This window comes from Cebidichthys violaceus, unplaced genomic scaffold (genome assembly GCF_023349555.1).
Source record: "Cebidichthys violaceus isolate CVI_PGR_0920_01 unplaced genomic scaffold, fCebVio1.0.p SCAF_38, whole genome shotgun sequence".
Classification (NCBI taxonomy): Eukaryota; Metazoa; Chordata; class Actinopteri; order Perciformes; family Stichaeidae; genus Cebidichthys; species Cebidichthys violaceus.
The window spans coordinates 1,715,324-1,736,472 of NW_027176572.1; the positions used below are offsets into that span (position 1 = coordinate 1,715,324).

The window sequence follows — 21,149 nt, forward strand, 5'->3', positions numbered from 1 at the left end:
ACGCCGTTATGGCTCACAACCACAGATCTGCCCGAACAAGGAGGGGAAATTAATTAACGTCTTTTTCTAAAGGTGCAGTTGCTGTGACAACCCGTTAACGGCGAAGCACAGGTGGCTATATTACGGCGGGAGTGGAGACGGTGGCGGCGTCGTCTTTCCAAAGTTTCTCAAAGGTTATAGAAAAAGCTGGAATTAAGGCGGAGCAGCTGACGACCTGCAGAGAGCCAATCAGAGTCTTCAGCTCGTAATCACCTTGAACACAGATCAGGTGATCACCAGTTAACACGGTCACTGGTTAAACCGGAACACAGGCGGCGTCTACGGCTACGAGCTCTTTACCGTGTTGGCGACCACTGGACTCCATCTTAAAAGTGACTGAAGTGAAACCTGTGAGCGTCTTCGTGGTGTTTGACGGTCTGTTCATGAACTCAGATGATCAGAAAAGACCTTTGTTTGTCCTAAAATGAGCATGTTTGTGACCTAAACTAAGTCAGTTAGTTACATAACGTGCGTTAGTGAAGTACGTGAGTCAGGAAACAAAACACACAGGACTCTGACGTCGGTCTGCTGGCTGAAACTCCTGGTTGTTTGACCGTTCGACCTGCTCTCCTGTCTGTCAACTGCAGTTCCTTGTAACTTATCGTCCGTTTTATACACTGATACTGATATCAACAATAAGCTCTAGTTCCATTTTACATTCAGTGAAATTCAGTCGGCCGATCGGATGGATTTCTGGCAGAAACTTTGGTTGTCCGTCTGCAGTACTTCCTGTGTTGATGTTGTTGATTAAATGATGTGGTTTTCCTTTCAGAATAAAGCTCTGTAACAGCAGACGCCTCTCTTTTTGTTGTCAGGTTGCAGATCATTGAATTGATTCTCTCTCTTGATATCCAGTCGGACCACAGAGCGTCTTCTATCTTCCCTCATCTCTTCACGGGGTTCATGTTGCAGCTGGTCCGTTTGATTGGACTCTTTGAGGAAATAAGGGCCCCCGGTGTTTGTTTTAGGGCCAATAAATTCTCACTTGACAAACTGTCTGGCCGCACAGAAGACGAGTCGACCTGTAAATTCCCTCCCCGAGCGAAGCGGAATGATTGGCATTTCATTTAGACGGCGAAACGCTGGCGGACGAACGCAATCTGCAGGAGTCTGCTGACTCAGTCGAGTGATCGTGTTTTGCTCGAGCCAACATCCAAGTTTAGAGGTTTAATTTGAGCCGCGGATGAATGAGATGAGTGGAAGATAGCGACAGAGAGGAGAGACGATCTGAGCCTCTGAAGCTGCTGTGAGACGCGAGTCTGAGATGTTGGTGGAAAGATAAGCAGAGGACCAAAGGGTCAGACCTGATGGAGATACGAAGAAGTAGTTAAACGATAATACTCATGAGTCCTACTGTACTGTCATTCAACTGAGATGAAGATGATCTAAGTATGTGTTATTAAAAACATTTTCAATAACACTGAATTTAAATGTGAATTTTCTTTTTATTTGTTTCTCCAATCCTGGTAATGAATGTTATTTGGTCTATTTTTGTTTGTTATGTATGAAACCCACATGATCATTGACCAGAAAGTCAAATATTACAGTAAAGCGCCCTGAAAAAGCTGGTTAACTAAATGGAAGCTGGGATTTCAAATCGAAGGCTTTACAATAACACAACTTTACTATTATTCAACATTTTTCACCAGTGTGATATGAAAACGACTCTAAATGGAGCATAATGTACTAAATGAACATCATGCTGTATTGAAGAAGACTGTAAACTAGAGATTGAGACCATAAACTCATGTTTACAATGTTTACTGAGGGAATAAATCAAGAGAGAAGTAGAGTCATTTTAGACTAGACTTCTATACAACCAGAGGAGTCGCCCCCTGGTGGACACTAGAGAGAATGCAGCTTTAACACGTGAAGCTTTGAGATCATAAACTCATGTTTACAAGTGGAAACGCGGTGCAGAACTACGGAAAAATCACTTTTTTGTCAAATAAATAAAAATAAAAATGAAAAATCCAAAATACAGCTTGCATCCCCTCCACACAACAAAAAGGTTAACTACACATTACATAAACTAATCGGACCCTAAATTTGAGGCATTAAAATGAGGAAAACGTTTTCGTAAGAACCGTTGTTTGAACGTTGTCAGAACAACTACAGTAAGTTTTAGTGTTTGTGTGTTTTTTGATGCAGCATACCAGTTCATACAGGTTTCATGAGAACTTTATTCATAGAAAAACAAAAGGTTAAATGACAACACAGCTGTGTTTCACTGTAAAGCGCTAAAACTGAGATAACTGTAAAAATGACAACGAAACAACTGAGCTGTTATCAAAGAGTTCAAATCAAATAAACTATTAATCTACTTATTAAATTCACCATCAACACAGTTTCACTCACCGGGAAACAAACAAACACGTTGTGAAACAAAACAGAAGTTTTAAAGCTAAACAGGAAGTGCAGAATAAGGTAATATATATAATATGAGAGCACTACAGAAGCTAGACTTCTACAGAAAATATGAAGAGCATCTACAAATCCTGATGAAAGCTGTGACCTCAGTGTGCTCACTAAACTTCAAAAAGAAACTATGAATATAAAGCAGCAAAACTGGACATGAAAAAAAAAAAATTAAAACATTCATACGGCAAAATTCAGCAGTGCTCAAAAAGCTTTGAAGCCGCCGACACCTCGTCTCACACCGCCTTAAATCCTTCACTTTCAGAAGAGTAACCTCAGCCTAATGAAACACGACGGAGCCTCGTGAGCTTAACCTAGTTAAGACGGGACTGTGTGGCAACAAAGTTCATGCAAAGTTTTATCACCTCTATCAAAGATTTGTTGTTCGGCCGAGCTTTTAGTCAAATCCCGCAAATTTTTTAATTTCGAAACAGACATGTTGAATATTGTCTGGATGAATGTATTTCAGGGGTTGAGGAGGTTTAGAGACGTTCGATGCATTCACGTCAACACTAACCTTTGAATTCATGTTTTCATTGACATTTGAACAAAGTCCTCCCGTAAAACAGACCTTTGAATCTTCGTCCACGTTATAAATTTACTCGAGAGATTGAAAAAGTTCCGGTGAAACAACGACCAGCTGGAGAAACAGCTGACCAATCAAAACTGGCCTCTTCGTTTTATTAAATGAAACGTGTTTCATTTGTTTTATTCTTTATTTTAATCTTGTTTCTATTTGCTCTATTTCATTCATAAATAGGCACTTTGAATTGCACTGTTGTGCAAAGACGCTACACAAACAGACTTAACGAACTACATTCATGAAAAATGCTGACATTCACTGAAGTGTCGACGGAGCTCTGAAGGTTGCTGTAAGACAGAACAATAAAGTGGTATGTTTTGTGTTGGTGGATGTTCGGCTGCAGTTCATTCTGACTATCACTGTTTTATTCATGTAACTGTAATTTAATGCTAATCTGCTAACCTGTATTCTAGCCCTCCATGACCAACTCTCTGCCCCAGGAACAGATTGTTTCAGCGTTTATGAAATGAATGCTGGGTAATGAAGTCCCAGACTTTGTTGAATCTCTATCTAAGCGATCGCTGATGCTGCTTTTAAGCGCGTTAAAGTTTGTTATTTTGCACACAGAATCCAGTCTGACGACGTTTTTCTGTTTCCTCTCCAGGCGTCTCAGAGACCAGCTGAGTCCTGCACCGACCAAATCTGTGTGTTTTTTACCTCCCCCCCGTTTTAGCAGTATGTTCAATATTATATGTACATCCAGGTGAAAGATCAACATTCATCATCCTTTTGTTTCTTTTCCTTCCAGATAAACCTCGCTGTGCACTGTGACCTGGTTATCATTTCACATCTCGTCAAACAGCATCTAAACCGTATTTTTCTTTTTCTCACATTCATGTCAAAGGTGTTTAAATCAGCAGATAACATCTGACAGAGTAAGGTGACTTGAACCAACACCCTGAAAACAGATTTTCATAAATAACCAGTGTCGCATCTCGAGAACTTCTTCCGTTTCAAAACATTCTAGCAAAAATAAATAGTCCGCCATCGATGTCGACCAATCACAGACCTTCTTCTCTAAATCCTCAGCATTCACGTGCTTTCTCCATAGTCCCCGCCTCCACTTTCGTGGCCGGTCCGATCTTACTTCCTGTAATCCTCTTCACCTATCCGAGTGGCGCCGGCCTCCTCCTCCACCGGCCCCTCCCTCTTGGTTTCCATTGCGACCTCGGTGTACGCGACCGGCTTCTCCTCCTCCGGGGTCTGGTTCTGGAGCTCGGCCTCGGCGCCCTCCTGGCCCTCGGCGACGGCTCTCTCCTTCTTCAGCTTGATGCGGAAGGTCTCTTTGTTCGGCGCCTTCTTGGCGATGTTCTCCTTCAGCCGCTCGCCGGACTGCTTCAGCCGCTCGCCGGCCTGGTGCATCTTGTCCCTCCGCTCGGGCGGCATGACCTTCTCGCCCAGGTTGTGGAACTTGGTGCCCAGGTTGCCTTTGGTTTTGCTCATGTTCTCCTTGGAGAAGGCGGCCTTCAGGGTCTCGGTGCTCTTCGCGACCGATTTCTTGAGGCGGGCGGCTCGTGAGGGGTCGGCCTCCTCCACGCTCAGGTACTCCTCGTCCGAGGAGAGGTCGAGGGGGACGTCGTAGGAGTCGGGCTCGACCTCCAGCCCGTCCAGGCCGGATCCTTTGGGAGACTTAGTGACGGCGACCGATGGGACCTCGGTCTCACCCTGCAGAGAAGAAGACAGACAGGAACAGTCAGGGCGACAGGTCTAGAGAGAGAGACAACCGAGTCCTAACATGGTCACTTCCTGTTCACTGGTTGAGGGGAACATAGAGCGTCATAGTTTGAATCAAACACGTGTTCGGGACCTTTCTATGAAACTTGACTGGATGCAGAGAGATGAAACTTATATTGGGTATCAGAAGGTTTTTAAGAAGCCCAGTTTCCTCTGAATCTTCTTACTTATTGTGCATCTAGTGAACTCTTTAAAGTTCTGATCCCCTGATATGTTAATAATATTCACTTCCACAAGGACCTCTCACCGCACCGTACTCACAGAGATGAAACTGATACCAGACTCCTCATCCATCTCTTCTTTCCATTATGGAATAAATTACTACGCTGCTCATTGATGCAGGACCAGATAGAAAACATGATATTCCTCTGAGAGAGTCTGTCAGACCTGCTGCCACTGAGAACACTGGCATCTTCATGGGATCAAGTTTTTCTATTTTTACAGATGAGGAGAAACCGAGACTCTTTCAGACAGGAAGCTGCTGGCAGGAACACAAGATGGCCGCTAATAACGATGACACCATCAGGTTTGAGCAGTGGGGCGATGTCGGTCGATCCCGACTGAAATATCTCATCAACTATTGGATGGATGGTGAAGAAATGTCGTTTTCATCCAGCGCCGTCATCAGGTCAAAATGTCAGTACTTTTATGGCTCAATACCATTTGGCATTTGTGTCTAATCGGCTCATTAGCACTTGTTAGCATGCTAACATGCTAAACTAAGCAGAGGTTATAGAAACGTTAACAGCTAAACATGAGTTTATGGTCTCAATCTCTAGTTTACAGTCTTCTTCAATACAGCATGATGTTCATTTAGTACATTATGCTCCATTTAGAGTCAAACAGACCAGAAAGCAGGGGATGCTTTAGGGGCGGGGCTACACAGTGATTGACAGGTCTCTACAACTCTGCGTAAATATATATTTGAACAATGAAATACAGCTTAAATGGGTGAACATCTCATCAATTCGGTCTTTCAACACAAAATATCGTACGAGACGACTAACTCAACAGACAAAAGTCACTTTTTAATTACACGCCGAACCCTAAAAATAAAATCAGGATTATCACGTTTCTTGATGTTTCTGAATGTGTTTTGGTGGCCGACTCGAAACACAACCGGCTCCACCCGCTGCGCCCTACAGGTGACTTTGGATGTGAAAGCCAATTAATCCTAATTAAAGCGCGGCCGCCTGCAACGATCACACTCATTAATCAGGGAGGAGTCATCAGAGCGCGTCCAGACACCGTGAATGACACAATAATTACACCGGAGGGGGGACGTGGGTCGAGACAGGTATTAATAACCTCGGGGGGGGAGAGAGAGACATTATGTTACCACACACACACACACACACACACACACACACACACACACACACACACACATCAGGGTTCCTAAATAATTAATATCAGTTTCAACAAAAGAAAACGTTTTACCAGTTAACAATTCTCTTCACGTTATGAAGACGTTGCACGTAGAATATTTAACCTAGAGAAGTACTCACGTTCTTTACAGCAGTAAAAGTACAAATACCTGTAGTGGAGAATACTCCACTACAAGTTAAACTGGTAAAAGTATTGCTTGATGAGTAAAATGTCTTGCTGTCATATCTGGTATCTGTATGTTGCATTGAAACTCCTTTACTTCCTGTTGTCTGGTTTATTCTACATCAACGCATCATATTCTCTGAGATCATCGTGTGTTTGCAGCAGAACTTGTAGCCACGTCAGATGTTATGTGACGTGACCTCTTGTTCTTCTTGTGTTTGTGCCTTCGGGCAGTTTAACTCACAAACTTTGTCATCGCTCAGCTTCTCTCGTTTCCAAACAGCAGAAACATCACAAAGTAAAAACCCATTAGCGGCTCTGAAATGACACGCCGTCCTCTAACGTCCGCCGTCGTGAACAACAGAGGAGGCCTCGGGTGTGAAACCAGCAGACATTTATCTTTTTCTTATTACCGACCGCGGCCGTCATCATTCAGCCGCTGGCGACGGCCCGCCTCCAACAAACCGCCTGTTGCTTCCTATGTTAAACGAGCGCATGCCGAAGCTCTATATTAGGAGATGAACGGAGGCCTCAGAATAACCGACAGCGCGTCCGTCATGAGGAAACTCGACACTCCTGCAGGCAGACTGAGCTCAGCCTGGACACAGAGAGCAGAGGAACACGAAGAGGAAGAGAATCCTGTTACTGACTACGTCTACATGCACACTAACGTTACTCTACTATCCTGAATATGACAATATAGCAACTTCAATATGACATCATATTGTGAATGAGTTGTTGAGAGTAAAAGATGTGTGATATGTTGATATTGTTCAGGTTCTAGGACCATTCTTTGGACACGTATACAGCTCATTCTCTCTCTCTCTCTCTCTCTCTCTCTCTCTCTCTCTCTCTCTCTCTCTCTCTCTCTCTCTATATATATATATATATACACAGTATATATACACACATGTATACAGCTAATTTTCTCTCTCTCTCTCTCTCTATATATATATATATATATATATATATATATATATATATATATATATACACACAGTATATATACACACATGTGTACAGCTCATTCTCTCTCTATATATATATACTGTATATGTATATATACACAGTATATACACACACATGTATACAGCTCATTCACTATCAGAGTCTCTCTCTGTGCGTTGAACACAAACCGACCAGCCAACAGTTAGTAGAGCTGGAGGAGAGACGATGTCCAGAAGAACAGAAGGAGAAACATCATGAAGGACTTGGACATCAACAGGTTTCTAGATATGAACAGATATCTCTTAGAGAAGCTGTTTGAAGGAATCAAAGAGGTCCAACAAGTCCTCCACCTCTGGAACACGCTGAGAGAAACATCTGTTAGCTCCTGATGTTCACTTTGACACATTTAGACGAGATGAAAACATCTGTTAGCTCCTGATGTTCACTTTGACACATTTAGACGAGATGAAAACATCTGTTAGCTCCTGATGTTCACTTTGACACATTTAGACGTGATATAAACATCTGTTAGCTCCTGATGTTCACTTTGACACATTTAGACGTGATGAAAACATCTGTTAGCTCCTGATGTTCACTTTGACACATTTAGACGTGATATAAACATCTGTTAGCTCCTGATGTTCACTTTGACACATTTAGACGTGATGAAAACATCTGTTAGCTCCTGATGTTCACTTTGACACATTTAGACGTGATGAAAACATCTGTTAGCTCCTGATGTTCACTTTGACACATTTAGACGTGATGAAAACATCTGTTAGCTCCTGATGTTCACTTTGACACATTTAGACGAGATGAAAACATCTGTTAGCTCCTGATGTTCACTTTGACACATTTAGACGTGATGAAAACATCTGTTAGCTCCTGATGTTCACTTTGACACATTTAGACGTGATGAAAACATCTGTTAGCTCCTGATGTTCACTTTGACACATTTAGACGAGATGAAAACATCTGTTAGCTCCTGATGTTCACTTTGACACATTTAGACGTGATGAAAACATCTGTTAGCTCCTGATGTTCACTTTGACACATTTAGACGTGATGAAAACATCTGTTAGCTCCTGATGTTCACTTTGACACATTTAGACGAGATGAACGACGTGAGAGGACATCGAGCCGTCAAACACAGAAGAGAACAACGTCACCGTGAGATTCACTGAGGACAAATTATACTTTGATCCCGTTTGAATTGTGCCATTAATTACACACGTTTGATAATGTTAGTGTTGTGTTAGCAAAGATAGAAGTTATTTGTCACATGTTAACCACGTTTAACAGCATTAACCACCACTATTTCATAACGATAAGTACGTGTTACGACGTTAACCGCCTCTCTCTAATAACGTTCACAACTTGTGTCAACTTCTACCGCCACCATTTAATAATGTTAAACGTGTCAAGAGACTACTTGTTCCCTCCAAGAACTCCATTATTCATAGTTTTCTATATCTCATATCATTCTTTTAGTTTGTCTGGCATTATTATATTTATATTTCTTCTTCCATAATCTTCAGGTGTTTTGAAGGGCGGTCCTTGCAGCAGCAGGTCAGGATGATGGACCCCCTCCCCCTCTATATGTTGACCCCCGTGATGAGCTGCCGTGTCAGACCCTGATTCTGGCTGACAGCAGTTCATAGTGTGTCCCCGCTGGCAGTGAGGACGCTGTAGGCCCAGAATAGGTCTCTCTGTCACGGATCCACAGCAGCTGTTAGCAGCACATAGCGGCCCCGTTACTATTCTGAAGTCTGGACGTTAACGAGGACAAGATGTCGCTCTAATACCGACTGCTGAATGTATATCTGCAGAGACGTTATGAAGACGACCGTCTCTGATCTTCAACATCATGATTCGTTTTGTAACGGTCCTTTTTTAAAAGCTTTTCACACTAGATGAGAAGAGTTCATGAGAAAGCTGAAGGGAAATGTCCCTTACATTTGTAAATGTAGAGCCGACTATAAACTATGAGCTTATAGTGTTAGAAGTAGAAACTGAGACTTTAAACGGGACTTGTTAGTATTTATTTATATTATATTTTTAATAATGATGTGATTTTGTATGGATTATCTGCACAATTTAAGTAAAAAGCACTCAAACTAACAAAACAACATAAAAACCATCTCCTGAATTATACTTTAAAAGAAATTCAGTGATATCTTTCAAGCTGCTTGTTTTTAACCCTCAACAACCTCTTGAATCCTAAAGATAAAAACTCACATATTTTGAACGTTTTAGGCTGTTTTTACTTATTTCAACCTACTTAATCTACTCAGAATTCATTACTGGTTTTGTCGATGGAGTCCGGTGGCTTTGATGAGAGCATCGATAATGGATTGAGGTGAAAATACACGGTGATACACTGACTATGGATAAATCCCCCAAAATATCCCTGTAAGGAATCATTTGGTTATTGTAAGGGGCCGTTTACAGTAATTAGCTCTCTCAATTAAGGACAATTGTGTTCCCGAAATAATAAATTAATCAAATTATTTTCCTCTTTCTCTATAAACCGCTTGGATTTATCTTTGCATTGTTTTTTAAGGGAAAACATGGTGACACACAGAGAGCACAACTCATCACTTCAGAGGATAAATGATTTTGAGAATTGTTAAAAATGTGTGCAAAATAAGAATATTAACAACCAATTTGTCAACCCTGGACTATTATCCTTCTGTTAGTTTGAGATTGATTTAACACAAGTGTGAGCAAAATATCATCTGAAATATTGAAGCCGTTAAAACAAAGGTTTTGACTCTCTGCAAGACAAGACTTCAACATTTGAGTAAAAATGCATTCGTTATCGAGCCGAACACATTTGTAATGAATCAAACTGCTTCAGATTCCATGTCGTGTAGAAAAGCCTCCGCACTCAACGGGGTAGAAAGTAAGAACAGAAAAACATATTATTCTGTTGATCATCCAACCACAGAAAACCCCAGAGCACGTTATAAAGACCGCCCATCTCTTCAACGCCTCCTCAATCAACACAAGTGCAGCTCACTCTCTTTGCACTCTTAAAGGACGTATCGTGTGTCTCTTTGGAGACGAGACGCCTCGTTAGCTTTAGTCTTCAACGAGATGACTCAACAGGAATATTTGTTCGTGCAAACGTTGATTTTTGAGGCACTCGAACGGTTGCGTTCAGTGGAGCGTCTCAGATTAACGATAACGAGTGAATCATCCTGTTGTTCACATGACCTGATTAAGGTGGAGGAGACATCGACCCTCTCAACATAACGAGGATGCTTTTCTATAAATTGGCTCCTCAGCGTTGAACTTAAAGCACCCTTCATTTCCTCGCCGCGTCCGCCGCTTAATGAACCGAGTCAGACGGCGTTTCCGCTAAGATCTCGCTGCTCGGCACTTGAGTTTTGCCGCCTGAGGGGACGAATCTGCTTCATTTTTTATTCTGAACTTAATTACGCTCCAGTTCCTCGTAAACGAAGACCTGGACGGGACCTGATGGTCCAGAGTGGAGCTGCCCTCTCTGACTCCAATGTGTTGGCCGATTTCAGATTGTTCTGAAGGTGTTTTAAGTGAACTGTCCTCACTGTTAGAGGCACAAAACACATTTACAATTCTCCATCATCTCCTGATGAAAACACAACTTTCTGCCAACATTACAGACTATCGTGGTTATTTCACAGTGAAGAGTTCAGGTGTGCCACTGAGTTGAAAGGGGTGGGGCTTAGTTTGACAAAGATGACGTCACATTCTTCCATGCACCAATCAGGATTTAGCATCATGGGAATCAGAATGCGGTCACAGTTTGTTTGTTTGTCTTCTTCTGTTGCCAGGCGACTGTTGATCTCTTCATAAACCAAACTTTTACATTGATTGTCGTGCTTTTCACGATTTATATTTAACATTATCAAGAAAACCGCAATATTGCAAACCATATTTTCACTTTATGAAAGTTGTAACATAATTGGAACTAGCTTCAAACTAAGTTTTGTCTACTTTAAACCAGACCTACATATGTTCAACAAAGATTCCAATTGTTTTATTTATACTTTTTAGGGGCCGGAAAATGTGAAATTATCCAGTAATTCACGAGCAAAATTAAAAATATATATAAATATCAGCTGCTAATTTGGCAAACTTTTGAATAAGTGTATCTTGGAGCGACTACTCCATATTCATATATTTGCTGATGATTTACTCTTATTGTTGTAAGTGTTGTTGTACTTCATGTATTTGCTTATTTTGTTTTTCAATGTGTAATAACGACCATTTGCCTCCTCGTGAGGTTATCGTGGAATCATAAAAAGTCAGACAAAACCCAAAGATTTTCAATTTACAACATGAGAAAACTCTCAAGTTTTCAACACTGAACCCCACAAATATACCTTTACTCGATGGATGACTTGCTGTGATTAACCAATCTGAGAACTTGGTCCCTCCCGTTTGTTACCACTGGTCACATCCTCACTCTGATCTCTGCCATTCAGAAACCCACGAATACAAACCATCTTGACATTTATCCAGCCAGGAAATAACGAAATGCAATAGTTTTTTCTGGAAATGTCTGTTTTTTTTCATGTTTCTTAACCCTAACTGTTGGTTTAGTTGTCTAAACCTAACTGTTGGTTTAGTTGCTTAAACCTAACTGTTGGTTTAGTTGCCTAAACCTAACTGTTGGTTTAGTTGCTTAAACCTAACTGTTGGTTTAGTTGTCTAAACCTAACTGTTGGTTTAGTTGCCTTAACCTAACTGTTGGTTTAGTTGCCTAAACCTAACTGTTGGTTTAGTTGCCTAAACCTAACTGTTGGTTTTGTTGTCTAAACCTAACTGTTGGTTTAGTTGTCTAAACCTAACTGTTGGTTTAGTTGTCTAAACCTAACTGTTGGTTTAGTTGTCTAAACCTAACTGTAGGTTTAGTTGTCTAAACCTAACTGTTGGTTTAGTTGTCTAAACCTAACTGTTGGTTTAGTTGTCTAAACCTAACTGTTGGTTTAGTTGTCTAAACCTAACTGTTCATAGTTATTTTAAGGCCAACAATGGGTTTTTTAACGTAAAGTCGTCCTGAAAAAAACACTTCTGAGGAACATGAGAAACAACAATTGTGTCCCTGTACACGAATCCAATAGGTTGCATTTTGTGACAGTCAGACTGCGTTGCATTCAGAACACTCGCTCTTGCTTACCTGGTAGATGACGACGCGGAACTTGTTGCGGGTGAGCAGCTCATCCTGCGTGGTCTCAACCTTCTTGACGCGAACGTTTTGCTTCTCCACGCGCGCCCGCACCTCCTTCACGTTGGCGCTGACCTTGCGGGTTTTCTGCAGGAGCTTCTCCACCGTGCCGCTGGTGTCGGTGTGGTCCTTGGCCAGTTTCATGACGTCGCCTTGGATGGTCTTGATGTTGTTCTCCAGGTCCAGCTGACGCTCCTCCATGCGCTGCTGGCAGGACTGGACGTTGTCGATGATGCCGGCTACACGCTCCAGCAGAGACAGGATGGTCAGGGCACTGATGGGGTTCCCGGCATCGTCCTCCACCCCGACGATCTCCAGCTTCTCCTGGACGCCTGCCGTGCGATACTTGTGCTGATCCATTGCTGGGGGAAAATCTCTCACTTCGAATCTCTTGGAAACTTTAACGGTCGAAGACGTGTGGTTTAGTTTGGGTGAAGGGGACCAGGACCAGTAAAGTTACGAGCAGGGAGACCGGAGAGAGTCAACACCCAACCGCAGTGACCCAAACTCAGGTCTGGGGATGGCAGGAAGGGGAAACTCCACCTACACCTCTTAAAAAAGGATTCAGGATCCAAAACGGAACCTGAATTCAGCCCTCATCGGGATGTGGGCCAGGCTGTCAACTCAGATGGGAGCAGCAATGCTCACAAGAACCAACCCCCAGCTAAAAATAAGAACTCTTTGTAAGGCGACACTCGGACATATTGGGAAGACGTGAAGCAGAGGATGATGGAAATCCCCGTCCAAGTCATGCTCTGCTTTGTCGGAGCCGCGCAGATCGATTCATAATTTTTCCGTTATTTGCATATGTTAACGCCAGCAGCTGCGATTTCATGTACGTCAACAACAGCTTAGGGAGTAATTCTGCAGCTCCGCAGTGACAAATGCAAAGAATCCACAGTTGTCTGGTCCGATTACACAGTGCTGGCGTGTTTTTTTGGGGGGGATTAAACATTGCAGCAGCTGCCCTTTTTACTTTCCCATGGGCAGCAGAGTCCAAACATTGACTGCGACTGAGATCTGAAGCTCTTTATAGAGGCGGCTGACGGAGTGTCAAAGCGACACTGTTTTAGCACTCTGATCAGCCACTGCACTAAAGACTAATGTGAGCATGATGTGTGCTAAGTTCACAGTAGTTAATATGTATTCAGTGTGCTCATTAATTCACGGTCTTTAGCGCACAGCTTGACGAAGTCATGGACTTGCTTTGTCACCTATTGATGGGCGGTTCATAAATACACATGGATGAGTTAAATATAACACATAGTCATGGAGCCGCACCTATAAATACTGCAAGGATGAGCTTTTGGGGCTTTCTGCCAGTCTCACTTTTCGTCTTGCGTTTCTTGCGCGACTTTGAAAGAGAAATGAAAGTTGCTCAGTGGCGCGAAGCTAAGTCGAGAAATACTCAGATCTTCCGCATTATGGGGCCCATAGAGCACTATCGTCTCCTTTAGCCCCGCCTCCCAGCTCCCCCCCCCCCCCCCCGGTCCGGCCTCGTTCTCATTCACATGAACGGAGAAAGGAAAACTAACTTTTAGGATCTAATAATTTAAACAAGGGCTGTTCATGTGTTCATACTTAGTTACAGACATCTTGTTCCCAATGTAAGTCAATGGGAAAATCTTTTCGGGCTCCATGGCATCATGTGACGGACCAGGAAATTGTAATTCACCATTTTCTGCTGTTTTCTGAATGGAGCTTGGGTCGGTTGTTATTAAGCTATGCTAACATTGTAGCTGCTCCATCAACACTCTAAATAGCTTCATCCACTCTACCCACCATAGCCGTCCCTAACTACCCTAGCTACCCTAAGTACCCTAACTACCCTAACCTGCCCGTCTACAGAGAGGCACTACTTCAGGATCAGGGTCTTTTTAATGAATGAATGTTGGATCATGATGGGTGTTTTGTACAGTGTGTTAGTTTAGAGATGACTGATGGGTCAATGTGTTCGACTGAAGCCAGCAGCTGCTCCTGTCCCTGAATACCCCCCCATCCCACTCTACTCTTTAACCCCTATATTTAGTCCAAGTAGCGTGCCTGAGTCCCTGCCTCTTGTAGAAATGTACAACACATACGTATATTTTCATGTGGCGAGGCGGTGACCTCTGCTCCAGTTCTGGCTTCTGCAAACCAGCAGTTTTCAATCAGACGGTAGCGTTAATTAAACCGACAGGTGGGCGGAGACTTATAACGATGACGTGGCAGGAGGAAGGCGGGTCTTATCCAGCGTTCGTAGCGATACCTACGAAGAATGATTTGACTTAATTCATAGATATCTACGTAGCTAAGTAAGTATTTCACCATCTTGTCATGAACCTAACCAACTTTGTATGTTCACGCACGCACGCACGCACGCACGCACACACACACACACACACACACACACACACACACACACACACACACACACACACACACACACACACACACACACACACTTAATCTTTCACAGGAAGTGGAATACAAAAAGTCAAACTTCACACGATGAAGAGATTTTTAAAAAGAAAGGAACATTTCTCTCAAATGACACATCGGCACCAGGGTGTACATTAAAAAAAAACATTTCCTTTTTTTATTTTGGCAGAGACCAGAAATAGCCTCTCAAAAGTCTACATGCAGAATATTAACATGTCAAACACATTCTAGTCACATTTAGAGAAGTCACGGCTGCGATGGTCGACAACAAGTAGAAACACGTTGCTACGACCTGGAGACTAAGACGTTACAGGAAAACAACAAAAAGACAAACGGAGAGAAGACAAACCTCAGCACCGCCTCAGAGTCTCCACACAAATCCTCCTCCTGATGACTATTGAATTGTTTCTTCTGACCTTTAACATCTGAATCAATTGTTTTCTGGAGCTTAAAATGTAATTTTAGGTCTTGTGTGTTTCCCCCAGTATAACAGACATTGTATAACAAAGCTCAACAGCTTTGAATCCTGTGAATATCTTTAATACACATGCAACGTATTCTCACTCTGAACTCGTCAAATATTGAAGCTTGGTCAATGGCTCTATGCTTCAAATTTATTTTTGCAACCAGTGAACAGGAAGTGACCATATCTGGACTGAGGAGGAGTGACGTAGAGACGCCGTATATGTCTCTGGTAGAGACCTGTCAATCAGTGTGTAGCCCCGCCCCTAAATCATCCCCTGCTTTATGGTCTGTGTGACTCTAAATGGAGCATAATGTACTAAATGAACATCATGCTGTATTGAAGAAGACTGTAAACTAGAGATTGAGACCATAAACTCATGTTTACAATGTTTACTGAGGGAATAAATCAAGAGAGAAGTAGAGTCATTTTAGACTAGACTTCTATACAACCAGAGGAGTCGCCCCCTGGTGGACACTAGAGAGAATGCAGCTTTAAGACACTTTACTCGGTAGAACCGGTGGTTGTCTCCTGGTAATATGCATAGTGTCTTTTCAAAATAAACGTCCATGTTCACAGGACATGTACAGCTTCCACTATTTACATGCACACTGTCTTTTTAAAATAAACTTCCAAGGCGGATTTACTTAATTTATGTTTATTGACACAATAAAACTACTTGTTAAGGTTTAGGAAAAGATCATGATTTGGGTAAACATAAGTATATTAGTAACTGAACTGGCGTTAGTCAAGTACGTAAGTTGTGTATCAAAACTTGAGCAGCGGTGTCCTGGATGAAAGTCCTGTATTTGTTTGACCCATCCATCCATCCGAACACGGACTTTGTCTCTGAGCGTCTCATACTGACACGGATGCGTTTACATTGAAGTAAATTGAAAGCTCAGAGCGTCGCATACCGCCACTAAAGGGTGCCTCCGTTCATGGACATCAGACACCGAGGGGAACCGATATTTGACGAGTTTGGAGTGAGAAAGGCTTGAGATAATAGCTAAAAGTCAGTCAACTCCCTCGCTAAACATATCTTAACTTAACCCTTTAATGAATAAAAGGCCATCAATGCAGCTCACGCTTGAGGCCAAGCTGTGGCCAGCGGAGTCGGGCCAATGGAGGCTTAGCGTTGGCGCACTTCTGGCACCAGAGGACTGAACTGAGGCTGCCCGCCTGCATTTTCTTCTGGGGCTGCAATCAGACTTCTGGCTGACAATTAGCTCCAGGTAGCTGCATGAGTTGGGCCAGTGTACATGGGCCAACTCAGCCGGTGTCATTCATGATGGTGCCTGATCGGATCCAAAAGTGGCACCAGGAACATGATGCCTAATTGAGGAGTTATTTGTACCATTGAGCAGTTTCTGTTTCTATTTGGACTCATCAGGTCTTGTTACCTTAAAAGAAACTAAAGCTTATTGACCTATAAGCTTTAGTTTAAGTTCAGCCACTTAGGCTGACGATTCCTTTAAAACTAATTGATTTTGGTCCAAACCTTTACTGTGATAATGCTGGTGTTAACGGACCCTTTAGCTACTGGACAGGGCCGCCTTCTTTTCTTATTCATCATCCACAAACTGATGCAATAATCAACTGTAGCTTCGGTTTAAACTAAAGTTCTTCTCTTCATCTGAAGGGTCTTTTAAGAGTCCGAGCCAAGGTTCTTGGTTTTTGTGACATTTTAACATTTGATCCGGTAAGTTTTGGTTTCCTACGTCAAGACATTGTCACCTAGATCCAAACATCGTTGCCTATTTCCTGTTGTTGTCACCTACGTCCTGTCACCCACGTCCCTTTGTCTTCCCCTACATTCCGCTGTCGTCGCCTACATCCAAACATTGTTGCCTATTTTCTGTTGTTGTCACCCACGTCCCTTTGTCATTGGCATCCCCTACGTCCCGTCTTCATCGCCTATGTCCCGTCGTCTCTTACTACATCCTGTTGTCGTTGCCTACATCCAGACATTGTCGCCTACGTCCTTTCGTCGCTGCTTACGTCCCTTCACCCATGTTCCTTTGTCATCGGCTACGTACCGTCTTCCCCTACGTCCAGACATCGTTATTGGCTGTGTCGGATGTGCTACCACGGCTCGTTTTGTTTTGTTGTTTTTCCTTTTTCTAATTCTGATGACAGCCGGCCAGAATTTCCTGTAATTGGTCCGAAAGATCCCAAAAAAGGTTTTCAACCTAGAAACGTACTGGTTCATCCGGACTGAGAGCGCCTTTTTTTGTCACCTTTCACACTTGTAGTTTTGGTTTTGGATCAAACTGAAACATTCAAAAATCCGGACCAAAGAAGGTAGGCGTTAAAGGGCCCTGAGTCTCGTCTTGCAGTCTCAGTTTTAGTTATTAATCTCTAACTATTAGTTAATGGCAGTAGAGTTCATGCATAGTTAATCGCCTTACATCACATCAGGGAACAGAACAATCAGACCTTTTCTTAGTAACATTTGTGTTCAAATTATTGGAACAAATCAGCTTTAAACAAAAATACGCAGCTTGCATTTAGAGGATATCTAATATGACTTGAGCTTTAAATACTGCTGGAAAATACGACCACGGTTTCAGTTTTGAGGGTGCTGAGGTGAGACGCTCAAGAACAAAACAAGTTGGTGAGGAGCTTCAGACAATTTGCAAGGAAATAGGATTTTGATATAAAAACATAACTCGACACTTGTGTGACAGTAAACTCAGGGACAGAAAAGGCGTCATCATTCATTGGATGTTTGGATTGTTGTTGTTGACGTATTGGTCTGTCTTGGCTGTTTTTACATCACATTAATAGAGACTTTGATGACGGTGAGTACCACTAACATCTCTATCTGATCACACGCCGATGTCAGAGGAAACTAAAGTGTGCTTCCTGCAGGATTATTAGAGTTTGTTTTTCTGTACGGGATCCTCTGTGCTTGGAATGTCTCGCTGAGGAGCAAATGCAAAACTAAAAACAGACAGACAGACAATGATTCTCTCACATTCAAAGAAAAGCCTCGATTACAAGCCAAGACTTTCCTACATAAAAAATATCATTTAGAGTTGACCCTCCGTTTGCAGCCGACGCACTTCCGTTACAATCCTCAGGGTTTTTCGGACAAAGATGCAAAAAAAAGAAATTCCTCAAAATCCGTCAAAATCAACATGAATCTGTTCCTCGTCAAAGCAGACGTGGTTTTAGAAGAACGCACTCCGGTGATGAGTGTTTTCTTTTCTTGTTGTTTTCTGGTGCCGGTAAAAACATTACACATTCCTTTAATCAACAGCGACTAACCCCCCCCCCCCCCCCCCCCCCCCTTAGCGTCCATTCATCAGTCCGACTTCATCGGAGGAGGCGTCGAGGCCGTCGGCTTTTCTTTTAAAAAGTTAAACTACACCACAGTACACAGGTTTCACAAGTCATGCGAATATACAGGAACTAGAATTCAAGAAACAAACGCTTAAAATGAAAGTTAACATAAAAAATCTTAAGTAAAAACTATTTTAAAGAAAATGATTCTCATAATAATAATAATAATAATAAATTATTGTTGTACACAGTGTAAACATATCTATATCACTGGCTGGCCCCCACTCACCTCCTACAAAAACTAAACTAAGTAGACTGCATTTGGTGATCAGCTGCACATTATTAGTAAAAAGTAAGAAATAATATTTTTCAATAAATAGCACATTCCAGAGGGGCAGATACCGTATTTATAAAGCATTCAACAAAACCTCGAGTTTGAAGGAATTCAAACGAGTTAACGATGGAAAGTGTCAGCGGGTTTTCGATGTTTCACCAACTTCCTGCGGCAAAGAAACAAAAAATGATTTCCATCCAAAAAAACAAAAAAACAAAAAAAGGAGGGAAAATAAGGCCCCATAAATAAATATCCTCATTCTTCTTCTTTTATGGTTTCCCAGGAGAAAAGAAAATGAATACACCACATGTACCGTTAAAAAAAATGGTTTTCCAACGGCGTAAGAAAAAACTTATCAAAAAGAACGCAGCCGATCGCGGCTATACCATCCTGGAGTTAGTGTCCGAGGAAAAGTGTCCCAGGTTCTGTTTTTGCCGGCGACCCCTGTTGTTTTTCGGACATTTCCTAAAGAGACACACAGACAGAGACTTGATATGCGGCCTCACAGAGACACTCGCATTAAGACTTGATGTGTTCAGGGACACGAGTTGTTCTGGTTTCCCTCGAAGGAAACGTTTTTTGTCAACCAAAGCACTACGGTAAACCCACGTTGTGGTGTGGACGCTGACCGTCCACCCGTCCACCAGTGGTCGTCTCTTCAGATATCATGAAGGACATTAGTTGCTGTGACTCTGGTTTAGTCACGTAGATTTAGAAAAGACAACCTGTGTCGCTGTACACCAAACCAACTGATTGCATTCCGTTTCACAAAGTGTCGTGAAACTGAGCTGCAAGAACACATTGAGGTGTTTCACTGTCCAACACCAGCTACGACACCGAGCGAAGCAGGAGGAGCAAACCTCAGAGGAACGTGAGCGACGAGGCTGCGGCTGTCTTTACCTCACTACCAATACTGAATACAATCATATCATATCTAATAATCTGTGTGGTACACACAGATTATTAGATATGATATGATTATTAGAAATGAACCTCTTTGACTCTCCTCTGTCTCTGCATTCAAACTGTCAGTTTTTATTGATTCATTTTACAAAGAAGCTAAACTACACATGTAGACTGAAAAATGAAAAAGTGATGCAATGTACTCAATCAAAAACGTAACCTGTGCACTCCTGCAATAAAATACTAAAAACATTTAATATGATGTAATTTAAGGTTTTTAAGAGGTAATTAATGGATAAGTAATGAAAGTAATACATTTTTAATTATCTGCACATTTAAGTGTTTTTTTAAGGGTTAGAACAATAAAAAATATAACTATAAATTGCTAAGAACATGAAAACCGTTCTATAGTTCATGCCTTTGAGAGCTACAAGTATTATAATGTTCAACCCTTTAAAAACACTTTACAACATTATAATCCATTCATAAATCCTAAAATATGAGTGTACTGCTTCATTTAAGGGTCCATGCAAAAATGCTTGAAAAACAAATATATATATATTTTAATCACATTTGGGTTACCCATACCTGGAAATACTTAAGACTCCCAAAATTAAGTCTTACATTGCTCATTGCTCATTAATGGATCCAAATTCATAATTAATGTTGATTATTATCAACTTTGATTGTTAATCAGGAGCTTTTGGAAACATCGGGCCTCACCTCGTGATGCACATCACCACGGCGACGATGATGGCGATCTGCACGGCGCCGATGATGGCGGCGATGAGGACGTAGTGGAGCTTCTGTCCACTGGGAACCACGTACAGGATGTTGAAGTCCTGAGGCTCGTCACACTGAGCACCTTTGTAGCCTGCATCACACCTGAACAGTACAGAGAACAGTACCACATGTACCTCTGAGATGTAGTACAGAGAACAGTACCACATGTACCTCTGAGATGTAGTACAGAGAACAGTACCACATGTACCTCTGAGATGTAGTGCAGAGAAAAGTACCACATGTACCTCTGAGATGTAGTACAGAGAACAGTACCACATGTACCTCTGAGATGTAGTACAGAGAACAGTACCACATGTACCTCTGAGATGTAGTACAGTGAAAAGTACCACATGTACCTCTGAGATGTAGTACAGTGAAAAGTACCACATGTACCTCTGAGATGTAGTACAGTGAAAAGTACCACATGTACCTCTGAGATGTAGTACAGTGAAAAGTACCATATGTACCT

At 42.1% G+C, this 21,149-nt stretch overlaps 2 protein-coding genes across 2 annotated transcripts in view; both read right to left on the reverse strand.

Annotated features, from left to right (window-relative positions):
• Positions 1-2,204: 2,204 nt before the first annotated feature.
• On the reverse strand, positions 2,205-13,287 carry cavin4a (caveolae associated protein 4a). The gene is made up of 2 exons (XM_068726217.1): positions 12,441-13,287; positions 2,205-4,705 (listed from the first exon to the last, which is right to left on the reverse strand). The coding sequence occupies exons 1-2, from the start codon at positions 12,846-12,848 to the stop codon at positions 4,124-4,126; spliced, it is 990 nt and encodes a 329-aa protein (XP_068582318.1). The 5' UTR covers positions 12,849-13,287; the 3' UTR covers positions 2,205-4,123.
• A 5,391-nt stretch (positions 13,288-18,678) lies between these two features.
• The window catches only part of tmeff1a (transmembrane protein with EGF-like and two follistatin-like domains 1a), a 48,677-nt gene continuing 46,206 nt past the window's right edge, over positions 18,679-21,149 (reverse strand). Inside the window, exons 9-10 of the mRNA XM_068726216.1 lie at positions 20,621-20,782; positions 18,679-19,459 (exon numbers count right to left, since the gene is read on the reverse strand). Of these exons, the coding sequence (XP_068582317.1) occupies positions 19,375-19,459; positions 20,621-20,782 (247 nt within the window). The 3' untranslated portion in view covers positions 18,679-19,374. The remainder of the gene's footprint in view (positions 19,460-20,620; positions 20,783-21,149) is intronic.

Excerpts from the sequence above, each read along its gene's own strand:
- cavin4a (XM_068726217.1), bottom strand. The coding sequence starts at position 12,848 with ATGGATCAGCACAAGTATCGCACGGCAGGCGTCCAGGAGAAGCTGGAG. Across the intron at positions 4,706-12,440 it reads TCCGCGTCGTCATCTACCAG|GGTGAGACCGAGGTCCCATC; the intron begins GTAAGCAAGAGC and ends TCTTCTCTGCAG.